The sequence below is a fragment of the Cornus florida genome, unplaced genomic scaffold, assembly GCF_030987335.1.
Source record: "Cornus florida cultivar Cherokee Brave unplaced genomic scaffold, ASM3098733v1 CherokeeBrave_3.0.0_Hap2_Chr01, whole genome shotgun sequence".
Taxonomy (NCBI): domain Eukaryota; kingdom Viridiplantae; phylum Streptophyta; class Magnoliopsida; order Cornales; family Cornaceae; genus Cornus; species Cornus florida.
The window spans coordinates 111,698,288-111,722,599 of NW_026775571.1; the positions used below are offsets into that span (position 1 = coordinate 111,698,288).

Consider the following 24,312-nt stretch of genomic DNA (forward strand, 5'->3'; position numbering starts at 1 on the left):
GGGTTTTTCAGGTTGGTACTCTATTTAGTTTCATTGAAACTACATATCTCACACATCTGTGAGATATAATTTTTGTAATTGACAAATTTTGATGTCAAAAGAAGTCCGATCGAGTTGTAATTCTCAAGTTTCTATATCAAGATTGAGATCGGTTCTGAAATTGGAAGGTTGTTCAAGTTTAATAATCTTTCATCTATGAAAAACGTATGAATAACACTTTAGGAATTTTTTTTTTCCAAGTTTCAAACCTTCTTTAAAATTCTGTCAAGTGGGAACCATACCAAACTTGGGAACCAGTTCAAGAACCTTAACTAAGAAGAATCCATTATGTCCTTACTTCCTAGCTACCGGTTCCAACTGTTGATACAGTTTAGGCAATTGTTTCATATTTTGTCTAAAACTTCTTATTTGGTTTAGAATTTTTCCAAAAGTCCTATGCAAAAAAATTACATTTTCCGATGCATATCTAGGTCTTTGAAAATTCTATATAAACCTCGATTTACATCTAGGTTAATACGGCTTTTACATTACATCTTCTGATTCATAGAAAGCCTAATAGAGATATATTTTTGCAGAAAATCACATCTGATTTTTCTGTCTTTCTTTCTAGAACACACACATAAACACAAGAGTGAGTTTAGAGTGCTGTTCAATTCCTGATCATGATCAAAGTATTATTGAATATTGCATCTACAACGATCACAGAAAGCATATTTAATTCTTCTACATCAAATCTAGATCTTGAAGAACATAGGTGAAGCGATCACACTTTGAAAGGGTCAAAGCATTCGAGGAGTGTCATTTAATCTACCAGCAATCCTTCCAAATCTAGAAGATTGTCTTGAAGCAATACATAAACAAATGTGTGTCAGTTTTATGTCATTATTAGTCAACTTTTTTTTGTACTTATGTGTCGCGTTGTGCTTGGTTGGGATCAATGATCTCAAAACCATGTAATAATTTCCTAAAATCAAGACAGGTGACAAAAATTACTTTTGTTACCATGACCCTGTTGGAAAATAAACTTGATTTTGTTATTTAGTACTTTCAAGTATGTGTGCATTTAGCATGTCAGTAGGTAGTATATTGTCTAAGGGGGAGTTAGTGTGATTTTGAAGGTTATGTAAAATCAAGAGTTATGATAATTAAGCCTCCTAAATACTATGTTAGTGAGACTTATGCTGCTAATGGCTATGTTAGTGGGAGTAATGGGAGTTATAGACATTAAAATGTAATTGGTTACATATGTCTAGCTAGAATCCTATATAAACTCATGTAATGGACCTATTTTATATATGAGTAGAAGAATAAGATGACATAGTAGAAGTGAAAAAAATAATTATCCAAGTATTCCTTCATATCCTTTTCTCTTCTTAAATATTGAGTGTTGTGTGTCTAATCCATTTATTTCTAACAAAGTGGTATCAGAATAAAAGCCAACAGACCCTCATTTTATTATTGTAACTTAAAAATTGACCCTAAACATACATGTTCAACTACCAACCCAATTGTGTCTTCTCTACCTTCCAAAGTGGATGGTGAGGGTTCGAGTAAACAGGGCCGGAGCCAGGATTCAAAGTATGGGGGGGCTGAAGTATTGACAGTTTTACCAATATAATATAATAATATTTTAAGCCAAAAATATTTCATTATCGATTAGATGCATACAAAAATATATCTAACCAAACTTTGGTCAACATTACAGGCAGAAGCAGCAAAAGGCACATCATTTTTTTTTTTAAAAATGAGTCAATAGTTCTTTTTGGCTTGACCATCGAATAATATTGTACCTAAAGAGGGTAATTCAAATATAAACTTTTAATATCTAGGGTTTCGCATTGTAATTTAAACCATCCTAAATTCCTAATAAGCATAATTGAGTAGTAAATAACAGCGCACCCTCATTGCGCATTAAACAACTAATTTTAAAAATAAAACAATTATCACCCACAAAATTTGTGCGCCTATGCAGTGTCTAAAAAATAAATTGTGCGCCTGTGCTGTATCTAAACTCTTCATATCTTGACAATGTGCGCATGTGCAGTGTGCATAAGACAACTAACTAATAATTATAAATTATTACCACCAACAAAAAATTGTGCACCGATGTAGTAGTGTGCATAAGACAACTAAATAATTAGATGGAGTTGGTGTACCGTAACGGTGAACTCTGTGAGCTTAGAATTTGTTTTCCAAGTTTTTCTTAGTTCCAATAGCCTTGCTTTGACATATTCAGAATAATTACCTGAATTAAAAGAGATTGAACAAAATAATTAGATGGAGTTTGTGTTTGTTTCTCATATTAGATTTTATTTTTTATTTCATTATTTCATGAGCCAAACCATTTCTATTTGTTAGTAAATTAGTAATATATGTCATTAATTTAAAAACTGAATTTGCTCTAGCTCTGATAGCACCCATTAAATCTTGTGTAATTCACTTTACAAGTTCATAGCTTCATCATGGTTTTGAATCCAAAACAACCTAATTTGCTAGTTTTCCACTTTTCCCTTCAATCTTTTACCACTGGTCCACCACTGACTTGAAATTCTAAATAAGAAATTCTAAAGCTAGCATTCAGTTTATAACTTAAATGCAAACATTGACACCAAAAAAAATAAAAAATAAAACGAGAAAACGGGTAAAAATAGAAAAAAAAAAAAAATAGAGAGATGTAATCATGTAGATGAAGGGAGAGAAAAGAAGAACTGGAGGTACGCTGGAGGTTCACAATCATCATTCATCGCCCAAGGGCCAAGCCTATTAGCCTATCACGATCAATGATTCAATGGTTCTGAGTCTAAGAGTCTCTGACCTTGAAGTTGAAGGCTTGAAACCCTCTTTGCTCTCTTCACTCTTCGAGTCTGAATGAGGAAAGTGAGGCTCTTCGCGGCTGCCCTAATTTTTTTTTGCGGGGGCCAACTATGGAGTCTAAATTAATTATATAATTTTTATATGTAGTCAAAAAAAAAAAAAAAAAAAAAAAAAAAAAAAAAAAAAAAAAAAAAAACTTTAAAATTTGTAGTATTAGTTTATATTCCTAATTGCAATTAACAAAGTTGGTATTAGTCTAATTTAAATTTTAGAATGTAGTAAGAATTCCATATAGAGTTTGATGATCTGTGGATCTCTATATATTCTATTTGTACTTGTATATATTGAATAAAACAGATCTCAAAAGACATAGCAAATTAAGAACCTTGTACTTTGGCATTCCTTAAGTTGCCAAAACCACAGTTAAAGTCTTGATTCATCCTTAATAACTTGAAAAAGAAGTTGTATTTTACTTATTCGAGTTCAATACCAAACACACACATACACGATATATTCAAAATAATAGTACTAAACTTTTTGAGCTAGAATTCTTAAGATTGGGCCAATTTGCATAGTGTGGCTTTGTCAATCAGAATTCAGTTTGAAGGAAAAACTACTTATTTGACATTGGGCTTTCACAGAATTTGATATTATCAAATCTTTCCCGCCTCCATTTGTTTGGACATAAATTATTTTTTTTTTTTAATGATTTTTCTTTTTGAATTAAAATATATATATTTTTATTTTTTGTGTTTAACAAAGATCTAAGTCGAGTTCATTGGGTGGAACATATAAAATAATTTGTCAAAAATTGGTGTATAAATTATTTTTATTAAGTTTTAATATTTTTTTTCTTCGTTAATATTTTACTACAACCAAACATCAAAAAATAAACAAAAAATTTATATCCTAACGGAACCCAAAAAGTAACAACAACTTTGATCGTACACCGTTGCATGGCGCGATCGAGTCACTTGAATATATGACAACAAGAAACTTGTAATGTATGCAGGGAGGTACAGCCAATCAAGTTGATGATGCGATTTCACACTTAAAGGTCTAGTGTATTTTTTATTATAAAAATAAATAAATAAATAAATAAAACTTGTTTGATTGACTTTTTGAGAAACTAGAGAGGTGCCAAGAACTAGCAACATCACTAAAGAATAGTGGGTAATGGGCTATCTGATCCGGACAGGTTTTATTAAGCTGGGCCAGAGCAAGACAGTCAATCGTAGCCCATCACAAAGTCCAAGACTATTGCTAATGGGATAGCCCAGTCCTTCAAGTTTACAACGTGTAAGTTGAGCAATGTAAGGAACTGGTGGGCACAAAAGGTTGAAAGCACAGGCAGCTAATGGACTGTCTGTTTAATTACATGCCGGCCGAAAGTCTAGTGCAAACTTCATGATATTCAAATTTCATTTGACTAGTTATAAACAAATTTGGTACTTCACATAATCGACATATATTACAGGACACCAAGTTAATAGACATATATTACAGGACATTTTAGTACCACAGAATAATGGTTACTTTTCCTTTAGCATCCACTTGGAGAAAAATGATCATGCAAAGTTTTTAATATGCCCAACAAAAGCAATGTATATCATCAACTCTATTCTAACTCCTCTGCATATATAAATTTTAGTATCCTATACAGTTTGCAGGTGCCCCTCATTTTATTATTATATATATACCTTAAAATTTGTCCCAAATATATATTATATGGTAGCAGTTAAAATATTTCAAATTGATGCATTAATGTTGTTTTGTGGAAGGCTGGACTCGTTATCACGACTGACCCATGCATAAAAATATGTACACGCATATACACACACAAATTATATAAGCACAAATTTGAAGTCTCCCTAGAGCAACTCACATTACCTGAAAGAACTCAAGATGGGTGTGACGATGATGAATATTGAAGTTCTCTCTAAAGAGACAATCAAAGCATCATCTCCAACACCCAAACACCTCAGAAACCTTAAACTCTCTTTCTTAGACCAACTTGCAAGTCGAACTTATGTCCCCACCATATTCTTCTATGATCATGCTGCTGATACCAATTCACACGGTAATGATGATCATTTGGAAAGATCAAACCAGCTCAAGAAGTCTCTAGGAGAATGCTTGAGTCGCTATTACCCGTTGGCGGGGACAATCCGGGAAGATTTCTCAGTTGACTGCAACAATGAAGGTGCCAAGTATATTGAAGCCCGGGTGCGCTGCAAGCTTTCTGAATCTATTGGGAAACCGAATGTGGAGTTGTTCAACCAGTTGCTACCATTTGATCCATATGGTAATGTGATTGGATGTAGAGAAGCACTCGTAGGCGTTCAATTCAATATATTTGATTGCGGAGGAGTGGCAATTGGTGTGTGTGTTTCACACAAGATCGCTGATGCTGCTTCTGTGGCTACATTTGTTAACGCTTGGGCAACTATTTCCAGAGGTTTTTGTAGCAGTGAAGCTGATGATGAGGAACAACATCCCATTTTCAACGCAGCAATGCTATTCCCACCGAGAGATATGCCAGGATTGAAGCGCGAGACAGAGACGAGAAATGAGAAGATCGTGACCAAAATGTTTGTGTTTGACAAACTTAACATTGTTGCCCTCAAAGAATGTGCATCATCATCTTGTGTCGGTGTGCTAAAGTACTCTCCAACTAGCGTTCAGGTGGTTTCAGCACTCCTTTGAAACACTTTTATGACGACAATTCGATCAAAACCCAAACCGGAGAAGACGTGCGTTGCAGTTCATGTAGTGAACTTGCGGGACAAGATGGTACCACCATTGCCGAATCATGTCTTTGGAAATCTTTGGCAAACTGTAATGGCACCAACAATGGTAGATGGCGACAAAGATTTAGGTGCCTTGGCAAGCTTGATAGGGAGTGCTGTAAGGGAAATCAATGACGACCATGTGAGAAGGGTAAAAGTGGATGATGGTAATTCTATGCGTTCATCCAAAAACATGCGTGAACTATATTTAAAGGGTGAGATAGAGGCCCTTGGCTTCAGTAGTTGGTGTGGATTTCCCTTTTATGAGGTTGATTTTGGGTGGGGCAAGCCTACATGGGTGTGCACTCCCAATAGTCCCTATAAAAATTTCACTATTTTGATGAACACCAAACAAGGGGATGGAATTGAGGCATGGGTGAACCTGTTGGAAGAAGACATGGCTATCTTCGAACGTGACCTAGACCTACTCTCATTTGTTTCCTCCGTACACTAGTGATCAATGATCACTGTATTATGGTTCTACGTAGTTGTAGTTTTTATTTCTATATATATGCATATAAGTATTGTAATTTCAAGAGAGCATGCCATTGAAAAACAGCAACAAATGGACAGCTCACGTTAAAATATATGCACAAAGGTAACTTGTAAGAGGATTTACTTTCAAGGTATCACAGTATTAAAAATATGTCAGCTAGCCAAAACTATGAAGGCACTCATGGATGGGATATACACAATGGTTTCAGTCAAGTAATATGAATAAATTACTTTTGTCACAACAACTCTAAAAAGTTATCCTGATACGAACTCCAAAGCACTTTAAATACAAAATAACTGTACCATCCAACATACCACCATGAAAGAAGTAGGCAATCAACGATAGCCAGTCAGCTGCTTTCCATGATCTCGCATCAGTCCATGCTTTTGCAATTGTTCGTTTCATCTCATCATCCCCTTCCTTGTACATATTCTGCACACAAATTTAAATTTAAATTTAAAAGAAGTACAAAAAAGCTATTGAGGCAAGTAGTACATATATAACAACTATTGAAAACACGCCTTCATTAAATCCATAATTCCTGCCATTGGATCTTTTTCTTTATCCAGATCTGGCTTCAGCTATAAATCATAAAATTCAGTAGATTAATAACAACTATTTCATCCATCAGTATAAGATTCACCTACTTTTTTAGTCCATAATAGGCACTTACCTTATCCTCTTTGAAGTGCAAATCTAACCAGATCCCTTTTGAAGCCTTAATTAATGTGATGATGACCCTTGTACGCCTAACTATCAACTTTCACTTCTCGGGCACAATCTCCTTATTTAGTTTTGGTATGGCACATCGATAGTTCTTCCCTTGGATGTCATGAAATTTGAGATCAACGGGCATTGGCTTAAAGACAGTCTCCACTTTCTCCTGCCCAACTCCCTCTAGGGAGATATAAAACTGGCAGGGAGAAAGAAGTCAAACAACTTGATGAGTGTGACCAGATAAAACAAATGAAACATATTTCATTGACAAAAATGATGCAATCGAACCAGCATTACATCAAATGTAACAAGTAAATTTAATTGACTCATTGGACAAAAAATTCTCTTTGCCTCAGACAGCAGTCGGGCCAGTATGGCTCACATGGAAATGTTAAATGGTTGTGATGAATCATCATTATCATCCTTGCCTTAATCCCATAAGAAATGGGTATGCCACATGAATCAGAGCACCTATTTTGTCTATGTACTTGTTATATGGCTTCACATAAATCTTCTAAAGTTAACAAAAAGTATAGTAACATAATAGGCACTCACCTTGACTTTATCATTATCTTGATCCCAGCTGAAAGATCCAAGCGTAACATAGATTAATGATGGAGTAGACATCACCTTTGTAATTGAAATTGGAGCAGGAACTTGTGAGATTGTTGTAGAACCAGCCTAGCTCTTTGGACAGCTATTGAAGGAAAATCAAGAACAAATTATTGCATGGTTCCGTGAAGCGTTGGTTAATTACTATGCATAACAGTTTTGCACATCATACGGTCAGAATATTAAGAAGTAAAGCAAATGTTTATTGTTACTGTCATGATGACTTAATTTTTTATAGTTTACCGGATTTTAAAAAGCATATGTGAAAGAAAAAACTAAAATTATCATTTGTGAATTAAAGAAGTTCACCTAAGCATAATGTTCCTCTAGGCATCATGACAACCCTATTAAGTAGAAGATAACATCTCCTCCAAAAAAATATATATATTATGGGCTTCCATGTTCCATCTTGAAGGAGTGTAAACGAATCTCTCTCTCACGAATCCCTTTTAGATTGAAAAGGAGATACTTTTTCTAAAGTGTTTATATATGGACTGTCATTACACAGTCTATTACAAAGAACTTGTTTTACAATTTGTTAGTTTTCACTTCCATTTCCGAAGAGCTTAATTAAACGACCACTCTCTGTGGTCCTAATTAAGAAGGTTGTTTCCCCTTATCCTTCAAAACCAAAAAAGAAGACATAAAAAATCATATAAGAAGTTTTCAAGCTCAATTTTAACCTTTTTGCTCGTTCAAGAATCCAAGATTTATACCTCACCAAAAAAAAAAAAAAAAGAATAAGAATCCAGGATATATAGAATTGAACATATCAAGAAACCTTATCTTTTGTTTTTCCAAGTTTTGCCAGGATTACAAAAGGGTTTACTCATTTCAACAGATACAAAGTGAAGTGTGAACTTATAGGCACACGAGCATGCAAATTAAAGAAATTTGTATTTTTAAGCAATTTTTTCCATGTGAATTTCTTTTATATTTTTGCACCCGGCTACTGGAGAGAGAAAGATGCAACCAATGACAAAATTTTACAATATATAATTGGATATTGATGATTCTTTTAGAAAAAGATAAATATGCATGCATTCGTCTTTTTTGTAATATTTGAGTAATTTCATGCATCCACTTGTTATTCTTATTATCTCTAATATTTTTATGATTGTTTTTTCATATTCTAGTATATTTTAGCAATTTGCTGATACAAGACACAGTGATTGAGTAATCTTACTCACCCCCAAATCAGTGACCAATATGAGAATTCTGAACCTTAATTGAGCTTAGAGCTAGACGCTTGCCACAAATATGCATGCATCCACTTGTTATTCTTATTATCTCTAATATTTTTTTAGCAATTTGTTGATACAATTCACTGTGATTGAGTCATATTACGACCCCCAAATCAATGATCAATATGAGAATACCGAACCTTGAGCTTAGAGCAAGATGCTTGCCACAAATAACATACAACATGGAGATTTAATAAAAATCTTTTTTAGATGTATCTTAATGTTGAATTTACATCTAGGATATAAGGTCCCCTAATATGGTATTATGTCAAAAGTTTTTTTTTTTTTTTTCATTGACATACTCACTTTAATTTTCTGGGAACTAAAACCCTCAACCATCCACTTTGGGAGTTAAAAGAAGATACCACTAAGCTGCAACATTAATATAGTATGCTAGAAGCTATTTATAGAGTGGAACTTCTGATTCCTTCTCTCTCCTATTGAGATCGAGTGCGTAGCAATAAAGTGAATTACTTCTAAGGCTCTACTGTTCAACCAGTCCTAAATGGCAATAAGCGGAAGCAGAAGCACCACCCTTGCCGAGTTTGCAATCTAAAATCTATTTATGCCCAGCTTATGAACTTATTTATTGTCTTTAACATGGAGTTGTATAAAGCTTTGTTAGTCTATTTCACCTAGCATAATGATCCACATTCCAAATATTATTGAGTATTTCCCGATTTCCCTATTTTCATTTCTACTGAAAATCTAAAACTATATATCTTTGTCTGTGTCTCGCTACATTAGCAATCAAAATAGTTGCTTGGTGCTTACAGAAAAAGAAACAACAGAACTTAAAGTAGAGCATATCAATGAAAACTGCAACAATGAAACAAATTGAAGCACCAATTATCACAAACAACAAATTTAACTGTGTGTATATATAAATGTAAATTAGAGCAAGAGGTATTCAAATCGTAACATACATATATAGGATAAAAAAGATGAAAAAAGAAAAAGAGTAATGTAATTGGTTGATATAACCCTCTCCTAGCTGCGAATCTCAAGAGGAAATGAGAGAACCAATTCGAGGCCTCTTTGAAATGCTTTCAAGTGTGCGAAGCTCCTCCAAGTCTAACGCCATTTCGTCCGCCATTTCTACTGCTAAATTTAACTCAGATTACAATTTACGTCTTCGTATAATCGTATTAGAGATGGACCAGGGAGAGAGAGAGTTGTTGGGATAATATGGAAAATCTAGAGAGTCAGAAAATGCTGGAATTCCCAATAAAGAAATTGTTGAAAAAAAATATCAAAATAAGAAGTTAATAGCAAGCTTAACAGCTAAAGCCACTACTAATTTATGATATTACTCAGAGATGATACTTATTCCCAAATATTTTGCGGAAGAATCAAAACTTTTAAGTCAGATAATCTACTCTAAATCCAGCCACCTTAAAATCATTTTTTTATTGCTTTATTTCATGTTATTCCCAAACCAAATGACAATAAATTGATTATTATAGTATAAATTTAACAAATTAATTTAAGAATAAATTCAGTAATCTCCTTTAAAATTTGGACAAATTACATTCATGATGCTTTTGGGTTGGGACATCAATGAAATTTGTACAAATTGCCATCCTATTTTTAAAAGCATCAAACCGGCACTTTCAAAGTGGAACAAATTTAGTTCGTGGACAGAAAGTATATATATTCTAAAGTTCAAAATTAATAATACAAGAAGAAGAAGAAGATATGGGTTATATTTTGTTTGTGTGAGTGTTGGATTCGGAAAAAATTGAACCATAAAAATTCCAAATTAAGAATATTTATTAACTTTGGGGTAACCTTTTAATGTATTTTTTTTTTTTTAAGAAAATATTTTTGAATTATTTGGATTTCAACTATTTAAATAGGGATTTAAAATTTTGGGGGGCTAATATGTTTTTTATAAGTAAAATTTTTAGTAATTTTATTTTAAATTATTTTAAAATCCTATATAACGGGGATTTGAAAAAAAAAAAAATTGAGGGCCCATGGCATAGGTCTGCTCTGCATGTGTATAGGAATGTCAATTTTTACCGCCCTGCCGGGGCCTCGCCTCGTCCCGCCCCATTAATAACAGATATGGGAACACTTTTTATACCGTTGGGGCGGGCATGGATACAAATTTTGTACCCATCGCGGGTCACGGGGCGGGTAAGGGTTCAGTATACATATCCTAGGGGCCCCGCCCCGCCCCGCCCTGTTAAGCATATAATTATATATATATATATATATATATATATATATATATATATACTTGGTATTAAATTTGCTCTTATTTTGGTTATGGTGGAAGTTGGAGCTTAGAACTTTTTGTGATTTAGTTGTATTAAACTTTTATTTTTGTTTATTATGTTATCCGAATTATGTTATGTGCATGTTATTTTTTTTATTTTTGTTGGGATACATAATTTCATTTATGTTGTGTCATTCCCAGGCTTTTCACATTCAAATAGCAGGAGCTTAAGTTCCAAAAGTGGGAGAAAAAAATTTGTTAGCGGAGCGGGCACGGGGACATAGTATTTCCCAACGGGGCGGGGCTGGACATGAAAATCCAACTCGTCGAGGGTCTCGGGACGGGCATGGACTTGACAAAAATTAAAAGGGGCGGGGCAGGATTTAGGGAAACCCGCTCCAAACCCGCCCCATTGCCATCCCTACATGTGTAGATGAATAAGTAGAGATAATCCTATAGTTTTTTTTTTATTATTTCGTATCTAGACGGTGCAGCATAGGGAGAGGTTTGGAAAATTTTTATGTACAGTAAATATCTAGGAGGGAGTTTTTAGAGAGTAGATTTTAAATAAGTAAATATCTGAAAGAAAGTTGTAGAAACTAAATTTAATCATAAATTTTAATAAATTTAAAACTACAGTATATATTAAGAATCATTTAAAACATCAAATTATTATGTTTTCTTTTAATTTTAAATTATTTAATATATATATATATATATATATATATTTTACGATAGATTGTTATATGTGCATGTAGTACACGTGTTATGTACGTGTCAACAAGAGTAGATGGAGAATAATTAGATATGAACACGTAATAATGATATCTCCGATAAAGCATTCTCTACCATTTTAACCTACATAATAATCTCTTCAGATCTAAAAAACCATAAAAATATAAACTCTACAACATCCCAACAACACTTTCAAGTCCTATCTTCCACAGATTAATTTCCTTCCTAAATTATTGATTTCCTTTCAACTTCAAGCAATTAGAAATATTGATATTCAATGGTTTACTCTCACCATCTTTTGTAGAATTATAGTTGCGGTTCAATTATTGCCATTTTTTATAGAATTATAGTTGTGACTCTGTTCTCACCATCTTATCCAGAGTTACAACGATTAATTCTCACCACATCATCTTCTCTAGAGTTCAAGGTAATACAAATCTGTCGTTTTTCTTTTGTTCAAGTACTGATCAACAATTCTTGTATTCAATTAGTTTGGGTTAAACAACAATCACTTGTTATTTATTTCTTCTATGCACATATACTAGTTTTTTTTACTGTATTTCGTATCCAGACGGTGGAGCATCAGGGAGAGGACTGGAAAATTTTTATGTGCAGTAAATATCTAGGAGAGAGTTTTTAGAGACTTGTTTTTAAATAAGTAAATATCTGAAAGAAAGTTTTAGAAACTAAATTTAATCATAAATTATAATACATTTAAAACTACAGTATATATTAAGGATCATTTAAAACATCAAATTATAATGTTTTCTTTTAATTTTGAATTATTTTTATTATTAATTTTTTCGTAGATTGCTATATGTGCATGTAATATACGTGCTATGTATGTGTCAAAATAAATAGACCGAGAATAACTAGGCATGAACACGCACTAATGGTATCTCCGATAAAGCATTCTCTACCATTTTAACCTGCAAAATAATCTCTTCAGATATCAAAAAGCATAAGAATATGAACTCTACAACATCCCAACAACACTTTCAAGCCCTATCTTCCACGAATTAATTTCCTTCCTAAATTATTGATTTCCTTTCAACTTCAAGCAAGTAGAAATATTGATATTGAATGATTCAGTCTCACCATCTCTTGTAGAATTACAGTTGTGGTTCAGTTATCACCATTTTTGCCAGCTCTGTTATCACCATACAATAATTAATTCTCACCTCACCATCTCTCTAGAGTTAAAGGTAATACAAATCTGTTGTTTACTTTTTGTTCAAGTACTAATCAACAATTCTTCTATTCAATTAGTTTGGTTAAACAACAATCACTTAAAATCATTATAATAGTCATGAAATTCTTGTTAAAAACTATTAGTATTATAGTAATTTAAGAATATTTATTAACTTTGGGGTAACCTTTTAACGTATTTATTTTTTATTGGTTAAGAAAATCTTTTTGTAATATTTGGATTTTAACTATTATTTCAAATTTTAGTGGGGCTAATATGTTTTTTAAAAGTAAAATTTTTAGTAATTTTATTTTAGATTATTTTAAAATCCTATATAACGGGGATTTGAAAAAAAAAAATGAGTAGATGGATGAGTAGAGATAATCCTATAATTTTTTTTATTTCGTATCTAAAGGGTGGAGCATCAGGGAGAGGATTGGAAAAATTTTATAAACAGTAAATATCTAGGAGAGAGTTTTTAGAGACTAGATTTTATATAGGTAAATATCTGGAAGAAAGTTTTAGAAACTAAATTTAATCATAAATTATAATACTTTTAAAACTACAATATATATTAAGAATCTCATTTAAAACATCAGTTAGAAGATTGTTGAAGAAAAGGCTAACAGAACAAAATGCAGAAGCTATCCAAAAAGCTTAGGGAAGGAAAACTCTCTGTCATTTTCGGAAAAAAAAGTAAAACTCTGTATATTGTTATATGTGCACATAATACACGTGTTATGTAGATGGCAAATTGCTATATGTGCATGTAATACACGTGTTATGTAATACACGTGTGTAAACAGAATATGAACACGTGTAAATTGTTATATAGGCACATAATACACGTATTATGTAGATTGCTATATGTGCTTGTAATACACGCGTTAGGTAGATTATAGATTACTATACGTGCATGTAATACACGTGTTATGTATGTAAACGGAAATATGAACACGTGCATTCTCTACCATTTTGAGTTAATTAATCTCCATTAGATGGAGAGATGGACACGTATCCAATTCCTTTCCCAATCTTCTGCCGATTGATTTCCTTCCTAACTTATTGATTTCAGGTGGTTCAATCTCAGCATCTCTTGAAGAATTACAGTTGTGATTCAGTTCTCGACATTTTCTCCAAAGTTACAATTGTAGCTCGATTCACACTATCTTCTCTAGAGTTAGCAGCGGTTAATTCTCTATCTTCTCTAGAGTTCCAGGTAATACAAATATGTTGTTTACCTTTGTTTCTTATTTCTAGTACTAATCAACAATTCTTCTATGTAATTAGTCTGGGTTAAACAACAATCACTTAAAAACATTATAATAATCATCAAATTCTTGTTAAACACTAGTATTATAGTGTTTTATATATATATATTTATATATTTATTTATTTGTAGTTCCTACTCCGGTACTCCATTTTTATTTTATATTTTAGTGTTAGGTAAACTAAAACTAATTTTGAAAAAAAAAAATTTTTTTATTTTATATTTTAGTGTTAGGTAAACTAAAACTAATTTTGAAAAAAAAAAATACCTTAATTATCAGCATGAATATGATATAGTAGTCGTCATTCACATAGATCATGATCACAAATAGGATGATCTAAATATTTAATGCATAGAATGACTGAAAACAAATAGGATGATCTAAATATTTAATGCATAGAATGACTAAAAATATGGGATTATTTTGATATACAGTTGAATTAAGTACATTTTTAGTTAATTAATGTCCTTGGGAATTTTATTTTTTTCTCAATTGCAAAAGATATATAAGATAAAAGGAGTAAATTCCATTCCTAGAAATTGGAAAATTATTTTTATACAGTCCTAGAAATTGGAAAATTACTTTTAGATCATCCTATTTAAAGGATTGACGTAATGAAGGCAATGACTACGATCACATTCATGCATTCATGCATTACGTGTTGTCGATGCATGACAGATATTATAGTTGATTTATGTGGATTTATTAGAAAGTAAACAAATAAGTAGATTAAATAAAATTTATAATAGAAGGCAAAATAAAACGTTCTTCCCGAATTTTCTCTGCCACCAATTTACTGTTCTAACGTTTTTTAATTTGACGTTTTCCAAATTTGATAGACCGTGGTGAAAAACTAATAAATAAAAAATAAAATAAAATTAATCTCTTGAGTGTGCTCAAGAGGCATTGTGATGAAAGTTGAAGAAGTTATTACAATATATAGCTATTAAAGGTATACAGTTGTACATTGTAATAACTTTCTCCATACCAAGACTATACGTTATGCCATCTGTCACAATTTATATAAATTATATAATTGTGTACATGGCATAACATGCATCCGGTAGATGTATCATGATACTTATTTTTTGGGTCCCATTACATGCATCCAATTGAAGTAGTATATCTCTAAACTCTAAACTGTATACTACTTTGTATATGGTAGAAACTGTAATAGCATAAAATTACTATATACGAGTATTATATAATATGTTTTATAATACAATATAATTTACTATATAATATAAAAACTATACGAATAGCAATGGGTGGGTTGGACAGTGGGACCCAAGCCAAAGCAGTGAAACGTGGGGTGATTTTGAATAATAATGAGATATAATTTTTTTTTTTTAACAAAAATCTTGTTGTCCACATTAATTTGAAATTAAGGCCTAATGTGATAATTTTTGCTAGAAATTGTAACGAGAAACATGTAAAGTCATATATATTAACATGTTTATCATGCAAAAAGTTGGAATGTAGTGTCAATCTGGTGAAGGCTGTATATATATATATAGATAACATGTTTTCTTTGGAATTGTAGATAAAAATATTAAAAAATAATGGTATATTGTAAGACTGATTTTTCTATGAATAAGGCCTTGTTAAAATGGTTGCTCAAGTGTTAATTAATATAATATGGATACAGATGGAAAGGAAATGGTACGCGTAAAGACATTAGAAGAAGATTTGTTGCTTCAGTAGCTGTCAACGCTAATTAATCTTCAAATAAAGTGAAGGTATTTAATTGTATTTATCTTGTTGTTTTGTTATTAACAATGGTTTTTCATAGTCTCGTAGAATTGAAGTAGCACTATTCCCTTCTTGTTTTCTTTTAGCTGTTTTCTTTTGTTTTTCAGTGAATAGAAAAAATTCCAAATAAAATATTACGTATAGCTATCTAGTACTTTTTTCTTTTCTTTTTTTTTGGATAGTTAAATAATCATCTAGTACTACTTTAGGCTTCGATTGGATTGATGAAATGAAATGGAAAAGATAAAATAGGAGCAATAGTGATTTTTATGTTTAGGTGTGTTCGTTTATCCATTAAAATCTTAGAATTGAAATAGTTATTATTTTTATTAAAAAAAAACTGATAATACCTAATAGTGATCTTGAAAATAATCTTTATATATATATATATATATAGAATAATTTTAAATTAAAAAAAATTAAAAAGACATTTGGATTTATTTTAACATTTGTTCATTTAAAAAATATATGTAAAAGATATTTTTATGCATCTAATTTAAATAAAGAAATAGCATAGGGTGGTAGGGCCCAGCTGAATCAATTGCAGTTAAGAATTAATACCTAAATTCCGGCAGTAGATTGCTTTATGAATTTAATTCCATACTTTATTGATGATAATGACAAACTAAGTCGTCTTACTGTTTTTTTTTTTTTTAACTATCTTTCACGTATAACTTAATGTCATCTTAGTTGGACTTCTCTTTCTTGTGACACATTTTGAATATATTATATATGAATGACTTTCGATATGAATTGATGTGAAATTTACTCTCTCTCTTCCCATCAATATTCTATTTCTGACTGGAATTTAGATTCTTTAATAATGGAATAATAGCCTGTGATATTATCATGTTTATCATGCAACAAGTTGGAATGTATTGTGTGTGTATATATATATATATATAGCAAATATAATATATGAATATAATTTCCCTTGTAAATTATATTCATATATTATATTTACTTTTCTTTTCGCAATTAAGAATTTCGTGAAAATAAAACATATATCTCTATTTAAATCAGAGTCAATAAAACTTACAACCAAAAGCATGACCTTCCCCAAAAAAAAAAATCATACAACTAAAACCTGCACAAAAACAAAAAGTGGCTCTAAGAAAATCTATCTTCTTTCTATATTAAAGAGTTAACTCAACTATTCATTTATCTATCCCTATTTTTACAATTGTCAGATTTGATTTTAAAAAGGTAAAAAAATAATCAGTGCACTAGTTAGAGTCCCTCTCAAAAAGTTTTAATCTATTGTCACCCAACCTAGACTTTGAAAAGGATTTCTTATATTCCGACCAGGTGAAATCCTTGTAAAGACCTTCCTCTCCCTCTTCCATTATTGAAGGTAAAGGTGCAAGTTTTTGTGTCAACGGCGGTGCTCCAAAATAAATCATAGACATTCTTGATTTTGAATTGTCACACAAAACTCTGTGTCTGACGCTCTTGAACCTCCCATTAGTCATCGCCTGCACCAAACCCACACCCCAAATTAATAATAAAAGTTTTTTACAGATATATATATATATATATATATATATATATATATATATATATATATATGCGTGCGTGTGTTTATTTGAACTTAGTTTACTTCTGTCTTCTTCTTATGTTATATATATATGTTTATTAGAAATTTTAACATAGATAAAATAAGTAAAAAGTGAAATACCTCATTAAAAAAAAAAAAAAAGTAAACAGAGCAAAGTTGTAAAATTTTAACATAAATAAATATATATATATATACACGTTTAAAAAATAAAAAAATATATAAACACTCAAAATTTAATACACGTTTAAAAAATAAAAAAATATAGAAACACTCAAAATTTAATACACGTTTATATATAAAGTTGTAAAATAAAAAAAGAAGAAGAAGGCAGAAGTAATTAAACAGAGCAAAGTTGTATTTTATGTGTGTTTATTTGAACTTATATATATGTGTGTATGTGTGTGTTGATTCGAACTTTTAATTTTAGAACTTTGCTCTGTTTACTTCTGTCTTCTTCTTATGTTTATATATATATATGTGTGTGTGTTTATTTGAACTTTTAAAATAGATAAAATAAGTAAAAAGTGAAATACCTGATTAAAAAAAAAAAAAAAAAAAAAAGTAAACAGAGCAAAGTTGTAAATTTTAAACATAAATAAATAAATATATATATATACACGTTTAAAAAATAAAAAATATATATAAACACTCAAAATTTAATACACGTGTATATATAAAGTTGTAAAATAAAAAAGAATTAGAATAAGAAGAAGAAGACAGAAGTAATTAAACAGAGCAAAGTTGTATTTTACCTGCAAGGCATCGCCTACATTGACAAAAAAGGAGTAAGGATCAGGTGGGACGGAGACCCATGTCCCATCACTGAGAGCAATCTGAAGGCCAGATGTATTATTTGATCTTAAGGCCGATATGATTTGGGGGTCGGTATGTTCCCCAAAACCCATATAAGTTTTGTTACCGAATGCTTGGAGTTCAGGACATGGAGGATAGTGATTTATTCTGAATACGGAATCACTGCTGTCGTCTCTCAACAGCTTGCTCAAAACATTCCTCGGTCCAATCTTTAAAGCATCGGCGATTAGTTCCAATACTTCAAAACACATATTCTTCACAGCAGATACATAATCATTCATAGCCGACCTAGTATAAACAGAGCAATAATACATGAGTAATTTAGTATTTTTAAGAAACAAAGAATACAAACACTTTGTATAGAATTCTTACCAGAATGTTTCGGAGTTTTTTGATAAGATGGAATGAGGTCTCTGGGAAAGGAAATCTGGGTTGGTGCTGAAGAGGAGGTACTCAAGCCAACCTATATCTCCACTTTGTCCGATTCTCTTGTTACCATATTCAGGGCCAACTTTTTCTTTCTCTGCTTGGTCCAACTCGAAAAACTTGACAGCTTCCACTTCTAATCTGTTCATATACTCGGTACACACGCCATGATTGGTTAGCTTGAAGAAACCAAATTGTTGACAGGCATCAACAATTTGATATTTTGAATCTTGACTTTCAAGGTTTATCACTGGAATTCCAGTGAATTTGTTTGGGTAGGGCATACATGTTTTGACAATAGCAAGATTTTCGAACGAGGATTTTGATAAGATCATCATATTTTCTAGAGAGAAAAAGAGTTTTTGATGTTTGAGAAAGACCGTTTTTGGTGTTTGAGAGGGAGAGAGCGAGTTTTTGCAGGGGAATGGAGGAGAGTTTGGGAGTTGGTGGAATAAATGGGAATTAGCAAGCATGACGTGCGCAGGCGTTACAATATGAGGTGAGGACATCTGGCTTTCCGTCTGTGCTGTAGTTTGGAAGAAATTACCTATTTTTTCTAATTCTATGAAAAATAAAAAATAATAATGGGACACATTAATTAGCAATTAGTAATTAAGATGCATGTCATCTCATTATAAAAATGTGTCCCATTGTTTTGATTTTTTCTTTTATTTATTTATTATTATTTAACATAGAAATGAATTGAAAAAAATAAATAATTTTTCTTAAAATCTTACCGGCGCATATGGGAAAAGTTAGTAAGAACTCTCATTCATTGTCAAAAATCTTGCTATTGCCAAAACATGTATGCAGTACCCAAACTCAATTCACTGGACCACGAGGCCAAAAATCAAATAGGTCAACAGTTTGGTTTCTTTAAACTAACCAGTCATGGCGTATGCCAATGCCCCTAATTGTGATTTTAAAGTCAAGGAGTTTGACAAAATTTTTAAACCAATTGCTTTTAATTAGTCAATGCATGCTTAAATATAAGAAAGTAAAATTCTTCACTTTCTTATCCCATGCATTAATGACCAATCAAAAGATTATGTCGCTACTCTTTTTAAAATTGTACAAATAGTTGTATTTTGTTAATTTGAAGACTGAAATATTTAAAATACTCACCATCACCACCCTCAAAATTATAAGGGTGAAATAATTATACTTTCTCAATTTGTAGACTAAAATATTTAAAATGCTCACCACCACCACCTCATAATTACGAGGGGTGGGGGTACCAATTGATATTTCTACCACTAATTTTTTTAAAAAAATAATGCAAAATTAATATATAAGAAATAGATGCTAGTTTATGTTGGATAATAAGAATTGTGGAAGTCTCTTTCTTATCCCATGCATTAATGACCAATCAAAAGATTATGTCGCTACTCTTTTTAAAATTGTACAAATAGTTGTATTTTGTTAATTTGAAGACTGAAATATTTAAAATACTCACCATCACCACCCTCAAAATTATAAGGGTGAAATAATTATACTTTCTCAATTTGTAGACTAAAATATTTAAAATGCTCACCACCACCACCTCATAATTACGAGGGGTGGGGGTACCAATTGATATTTCTACCACTAATTTTTTTAAAAAAATAATGCAAAATTAATATATAAGAAATAGATGCTAGTTTATGTTGGATAATAAGAATTGTGGAAGTCTTCCTTGGGTTCAAATTTACTTTTACTATCTTTCTACTGCATTATTGTTGTTAAAGTGTGAAGCACTTTTCTAAAGAATTACAAAATTAATAACTTTTGTAGATACTTAGAATTTTCTAAACATTGACATGTGACCTTTTTGTAGTAAAAAAATTAGAATATCTATAAGAGAATAAATACATAAAAAAATATATATAGAAAATGTGAAGTGTTGGTAGTGTACTGTAAATCCCACGATAACACTGAATTTTCCTTGAACCACCGTTAATGTGTTAACATAGTACTAGTATATTTTTTTTCCAATCACAAACTATAACTTTTTTCAAAGAATGTTACTCATATATATGGCTCATATAGACATCCGTCGTGAACCTTTAAAAAAAAAAAAATAAATGTTTAATTCATCAAACATCTTTAACTTTAATGTTGTGTTGTGCTTACGACACAATATGATTATTTTAATTTTGTTGAGTGACGACCCGGTCAAAAGTTGAGTGACGACCCGGTCAAAAGTACGTATAGTTAAAAAAGAGTCACGATTTTAAGATTGCATAGAGTCACGATTTTAAGATTGCATAGTGGTGACGTGTAAAATATATATAAAGAGAGACGTTATGATTTTAAAATTACAACTTGATAAAAAATACGTACATTGTGTCATGATTTTCACTCTCACAATACTATACTTTTGCTTATAGCTTGAAGAAATCTTAAAAATTTAAATATTTTGAGATTTATATAATCTTTTGTTTTTTTTTTTGACTTTTCAAATCGGGTTTGAATTTTGAAACACTCAAAATTTAATAGAAAAAGAAAGGGAGAAGTATGTTAATGATATAGAGGGTGTGGAAACTTGAATTCTATCAAACTCAACTTTACTAAAATATTAATTGGACCTTACAACTTTCGTTGAAATAAATCCTGAATATTGATACAACCCTATTGTTTTTTACGAATTAATTGATTGGTTTTTCAATAAATTTAATTTTATTAATATTTTCTTTTTATAAAAAAAATAGCACAAACCTCAATAAATTATAAAAAAATAAAAAGAAATCTAAACATGATTTAAAAATTTTGACCTAAGAAGATTGATTTTTGCTAAAGGAAGTGTATTTTCCATGCGAGAAATGTTTAAGAGGATAATTACTTCAATAAATTCTAAACATTACCAATTTAAATAGGTGCTAATAGAAAATATCAATCACGTCACAACGATCAACCTGACAACATCCAAACCATAATGTTAGGGTAAATTAGTAAATTTCTATCCTCGGTTCATTAAGAGAAATCATTTCATACTAATCTTCAACCACAAAAAATATATATATCGAAATATGAACACGGGTTTTTACTAATTTTGCCACTAAAAAAATGTACTCTCAAGCGCTGGGAGAATTCTCATTCGGGTTACATAAAATTAAAATTTTAAAATTGAAATTAGTGGAATTAAAATAAAGTAATTTAAAATATTGAACTAAAATTTTATTTAATTCCAAATCTTCAATCTCACGTAGCCGAACACAACAAAAAAAAATAAAGTAGAAGTATGTAGAGTGCAGAGAGGGTTGGAGAACTCTAGTGGGTAGGGTAAAAAATCTGTAAGCATTTGATTTTCTTCTAGAGGCAGTTTTTATTGATTAGAATTCAGTTAAATCATCCCAGAAGATGACTATGTACGCATGAATTTCTATTTGTAACATAAAGTAGAAATAATTTTTTAAAATCTATCGATGAAAATGTGAGAGAAAGGACAATAAGCTGTGTGATATTATGTTATCTAAACTTTGTTTATGGTGTCTCAACACTAGTGCAACCATACGCGCCTACAACAATCAACCATCGTCAATGTAACGGAAATAGATTAAGCGGCTATTAACCCTATTTCTTATACCTATTTCTTGTATTCTCTTTCGTTCCATTATTTATCGACAATATTTTTGTATTTCTCATTTCTTTAACGTTACAACTTTATCAATATCAATAGTGCTTTTATCTTTTCTCTTTCTTCCAACTACTTAGAGCCTTGCAAATTCGGATTGTGTTAAAAAAAGAAAACTTTACATCTGAATTATATTATCTAATATTTTTTCAGAACGGTGTAATACTTTGTAATTTTAAAAGTTATTTAAAGAGATTTTTATTTCATTTTAATTGATTTATTTTGGTATTATTTAGATGAATGCCTATTATTAATTAATTTGGTGATTTTATAAATATGTGTAAAATTAATTAATTGTTTTTTTAATTATGTGATGTGAGTGCTTTGTGACTATCGTGTTTAATGTGATTTGTTGGGTGTCTATTTGTTATGATAATCTTTATTAATTATTAAGAATATAGTATCTACATGTAGAGAGGAAATGGTACGCGTAAAGGCTCTAGAAAAAATCTTCTGGCAAACATCCAACAAAAAAAAATAAATAAATAAAAATAAAAATAAAAAAATAAATCCTATGGAAGCTTCAGTAGCTGGCACCACCAATTAATCCTCAAAAAAAGTGAAGGTATTTGTTGTTTTTGTTAATAACAATGATTTTCATTGCCTCATAGAATTGAATTAGCACTATTCTCTTCTTGTTTTCTTTTAGCTGTTTTCTTTTGTTTTTCAGCGATTAGAAAAAAAATCCAATAAAAAAAGATGATCCATAATCATCTACCATGCACTTATTTAGGCTCCGTTTAGATTTAATGAAGGATAAGACTTGTGTCTCTTGACCAAATGGGGAGTTTTACAAAAATACCTTGATGTGCATTGTAAAGGTGGTAATTGGATGGGTTTTGAACTCATCATGAATGAACGAGGTTAGTAATACACTATTAACTCATTTATAATGGATGAGAAGAAGATTGGATGTTAAATGAGCTCATTGGTTAGCCTAGTATGCTATGAGAGTTAAAGAGTCAATCTGTTTTATTTCATCTTTTCCACCCTCCTTGATGGACATTGTGAAACTAGAATATATTGATTGATTGTGCTTTATGCTAATAAAATTTTCTTGTCTTGAAAAAAAAATAATAATAAAAAAAAAAGGCTAGTTAATATACACCCAACTCAATTATCAAATATTTTTAGATACAAATTATCAAATTATTTTAATTATTAAATACCAAAATATATATATATAATATTTATATATTAAATTTATTAATTTTTTTGGTCTCACTCGTTGCAATATCTTTTCCTTTTATTTTTTAATTATTTTTTAATTTTTTATTTTATTGAAAATTTTTTAATATACAACCTTTTTTTTTTTTTTTTTTGAATGACGATGAACTTATACACTTACTTTAAGAATGAGTTATCACTGTCCAAAATAAAAAAGAAGAGGAGAGAGAACGGAGGAGAGAAGAGATAGAAACGGGGAAGAGAGAATAGGAGGAGAAAGAGACAAGGGAGAAGAGATAGAATGGGAGAATTAAAAATAAAAAAATAAAAAAAAAAAAATAACCTGAGGAGACAGAAACGAGAGAAGAGAGAGAATGTGGGAAGAAATAAAAATAAGAATAGAGAGAGACAGAAACAAAAGATATTAGAATACCTACACTTTTAATAATAATAAAAAATTATTATTATTATTATTATAATTGTTGGAAAAAAAATTGTTTTTACATTAATTTTTTGATTTCAAGGGTTATAATTTTTTTTTTCTTTTTTATATTACATTTTAGTGTAATTTTTTTATTTAACAAAAATATATTTTTAAAATTTAATTTATTATATAATACTTTAAATTATTTTTTGGGACAAAATTTTCATTTTTTATATATTTATTATTTATTTTATATAATGTTGTTAAATTATTATGCAACATATATAATATATTATTATATACCATATTTATATTATATTATAGATATATTATTTAATATTTATTTATTTATTATGTTATACTTTATGTTAAATATATTATATATTATAATAAATGTATAAATGATGTATATGCATGAACTGATATACATAATTGGTGTGAGTGTTTTTGTCCTAATATATCTTATTT

General features: G+C 30.4%; 2 protein-coding genes and 1 pseudogene across 2 annotated transcripts; 1 reads left to right on the forward strand and 2 right to left on the reverse strand.

Moving 5' to 3' along the window:
• Positions 1 to 4,734: 4,734 nt before the first annotated feature.
• Positions 4,735 to 6,057, forward strand: LOC132280879 (stemmadenine O-acetyltransferase-like). The gene is made up of 2 exons (XM_059782639.1): positions 4,735 to 5,499; positions 5,566 to 6,057. Exons 1-2 carry the CDS (start codon positions 4,735 to 4,737, stop codon positions 6,055 to 6,057), a joined length of 1,257 nt encoding a protein of 418 aa, XP_059638622.1.
• Positions 6,058 to 6,345: 288 nt separating this feature from the next.
• On the reverse strand, positions 6,346 to 9,768 carry LOC132280889 (uncharacterized; annotated as a pseudogene).
• A 6,948-nt stretch (positions 9,769 to 16,716) lies between these two features.
• Positions 16,717 to 18,978, reverse strand: LOC132316617 (gibberellin 2-beta-dioxygenase-like). The gene is made up of 3 exons (XM_059815110.1): positions 18,587 to 18,978; positions 18,154 to 18,502; positions 16,717 to 17,318 (listed from the first exon to the last, which is right to left on the reverse strand). The coding sequence occupies exons 1-3, from the start codon at positions 18,976 to 18,978 to the stop codon at positions 17,070 to 17,072; spliced, it is 990 nt and encodes a 329-aa protein (XP_059671093.1). The 3' UTR covers positions 16,717 to 17,069.
• Between the last annotated feature and the right edge of the window lie 5,334 nt (positions 18,979 to 24,312).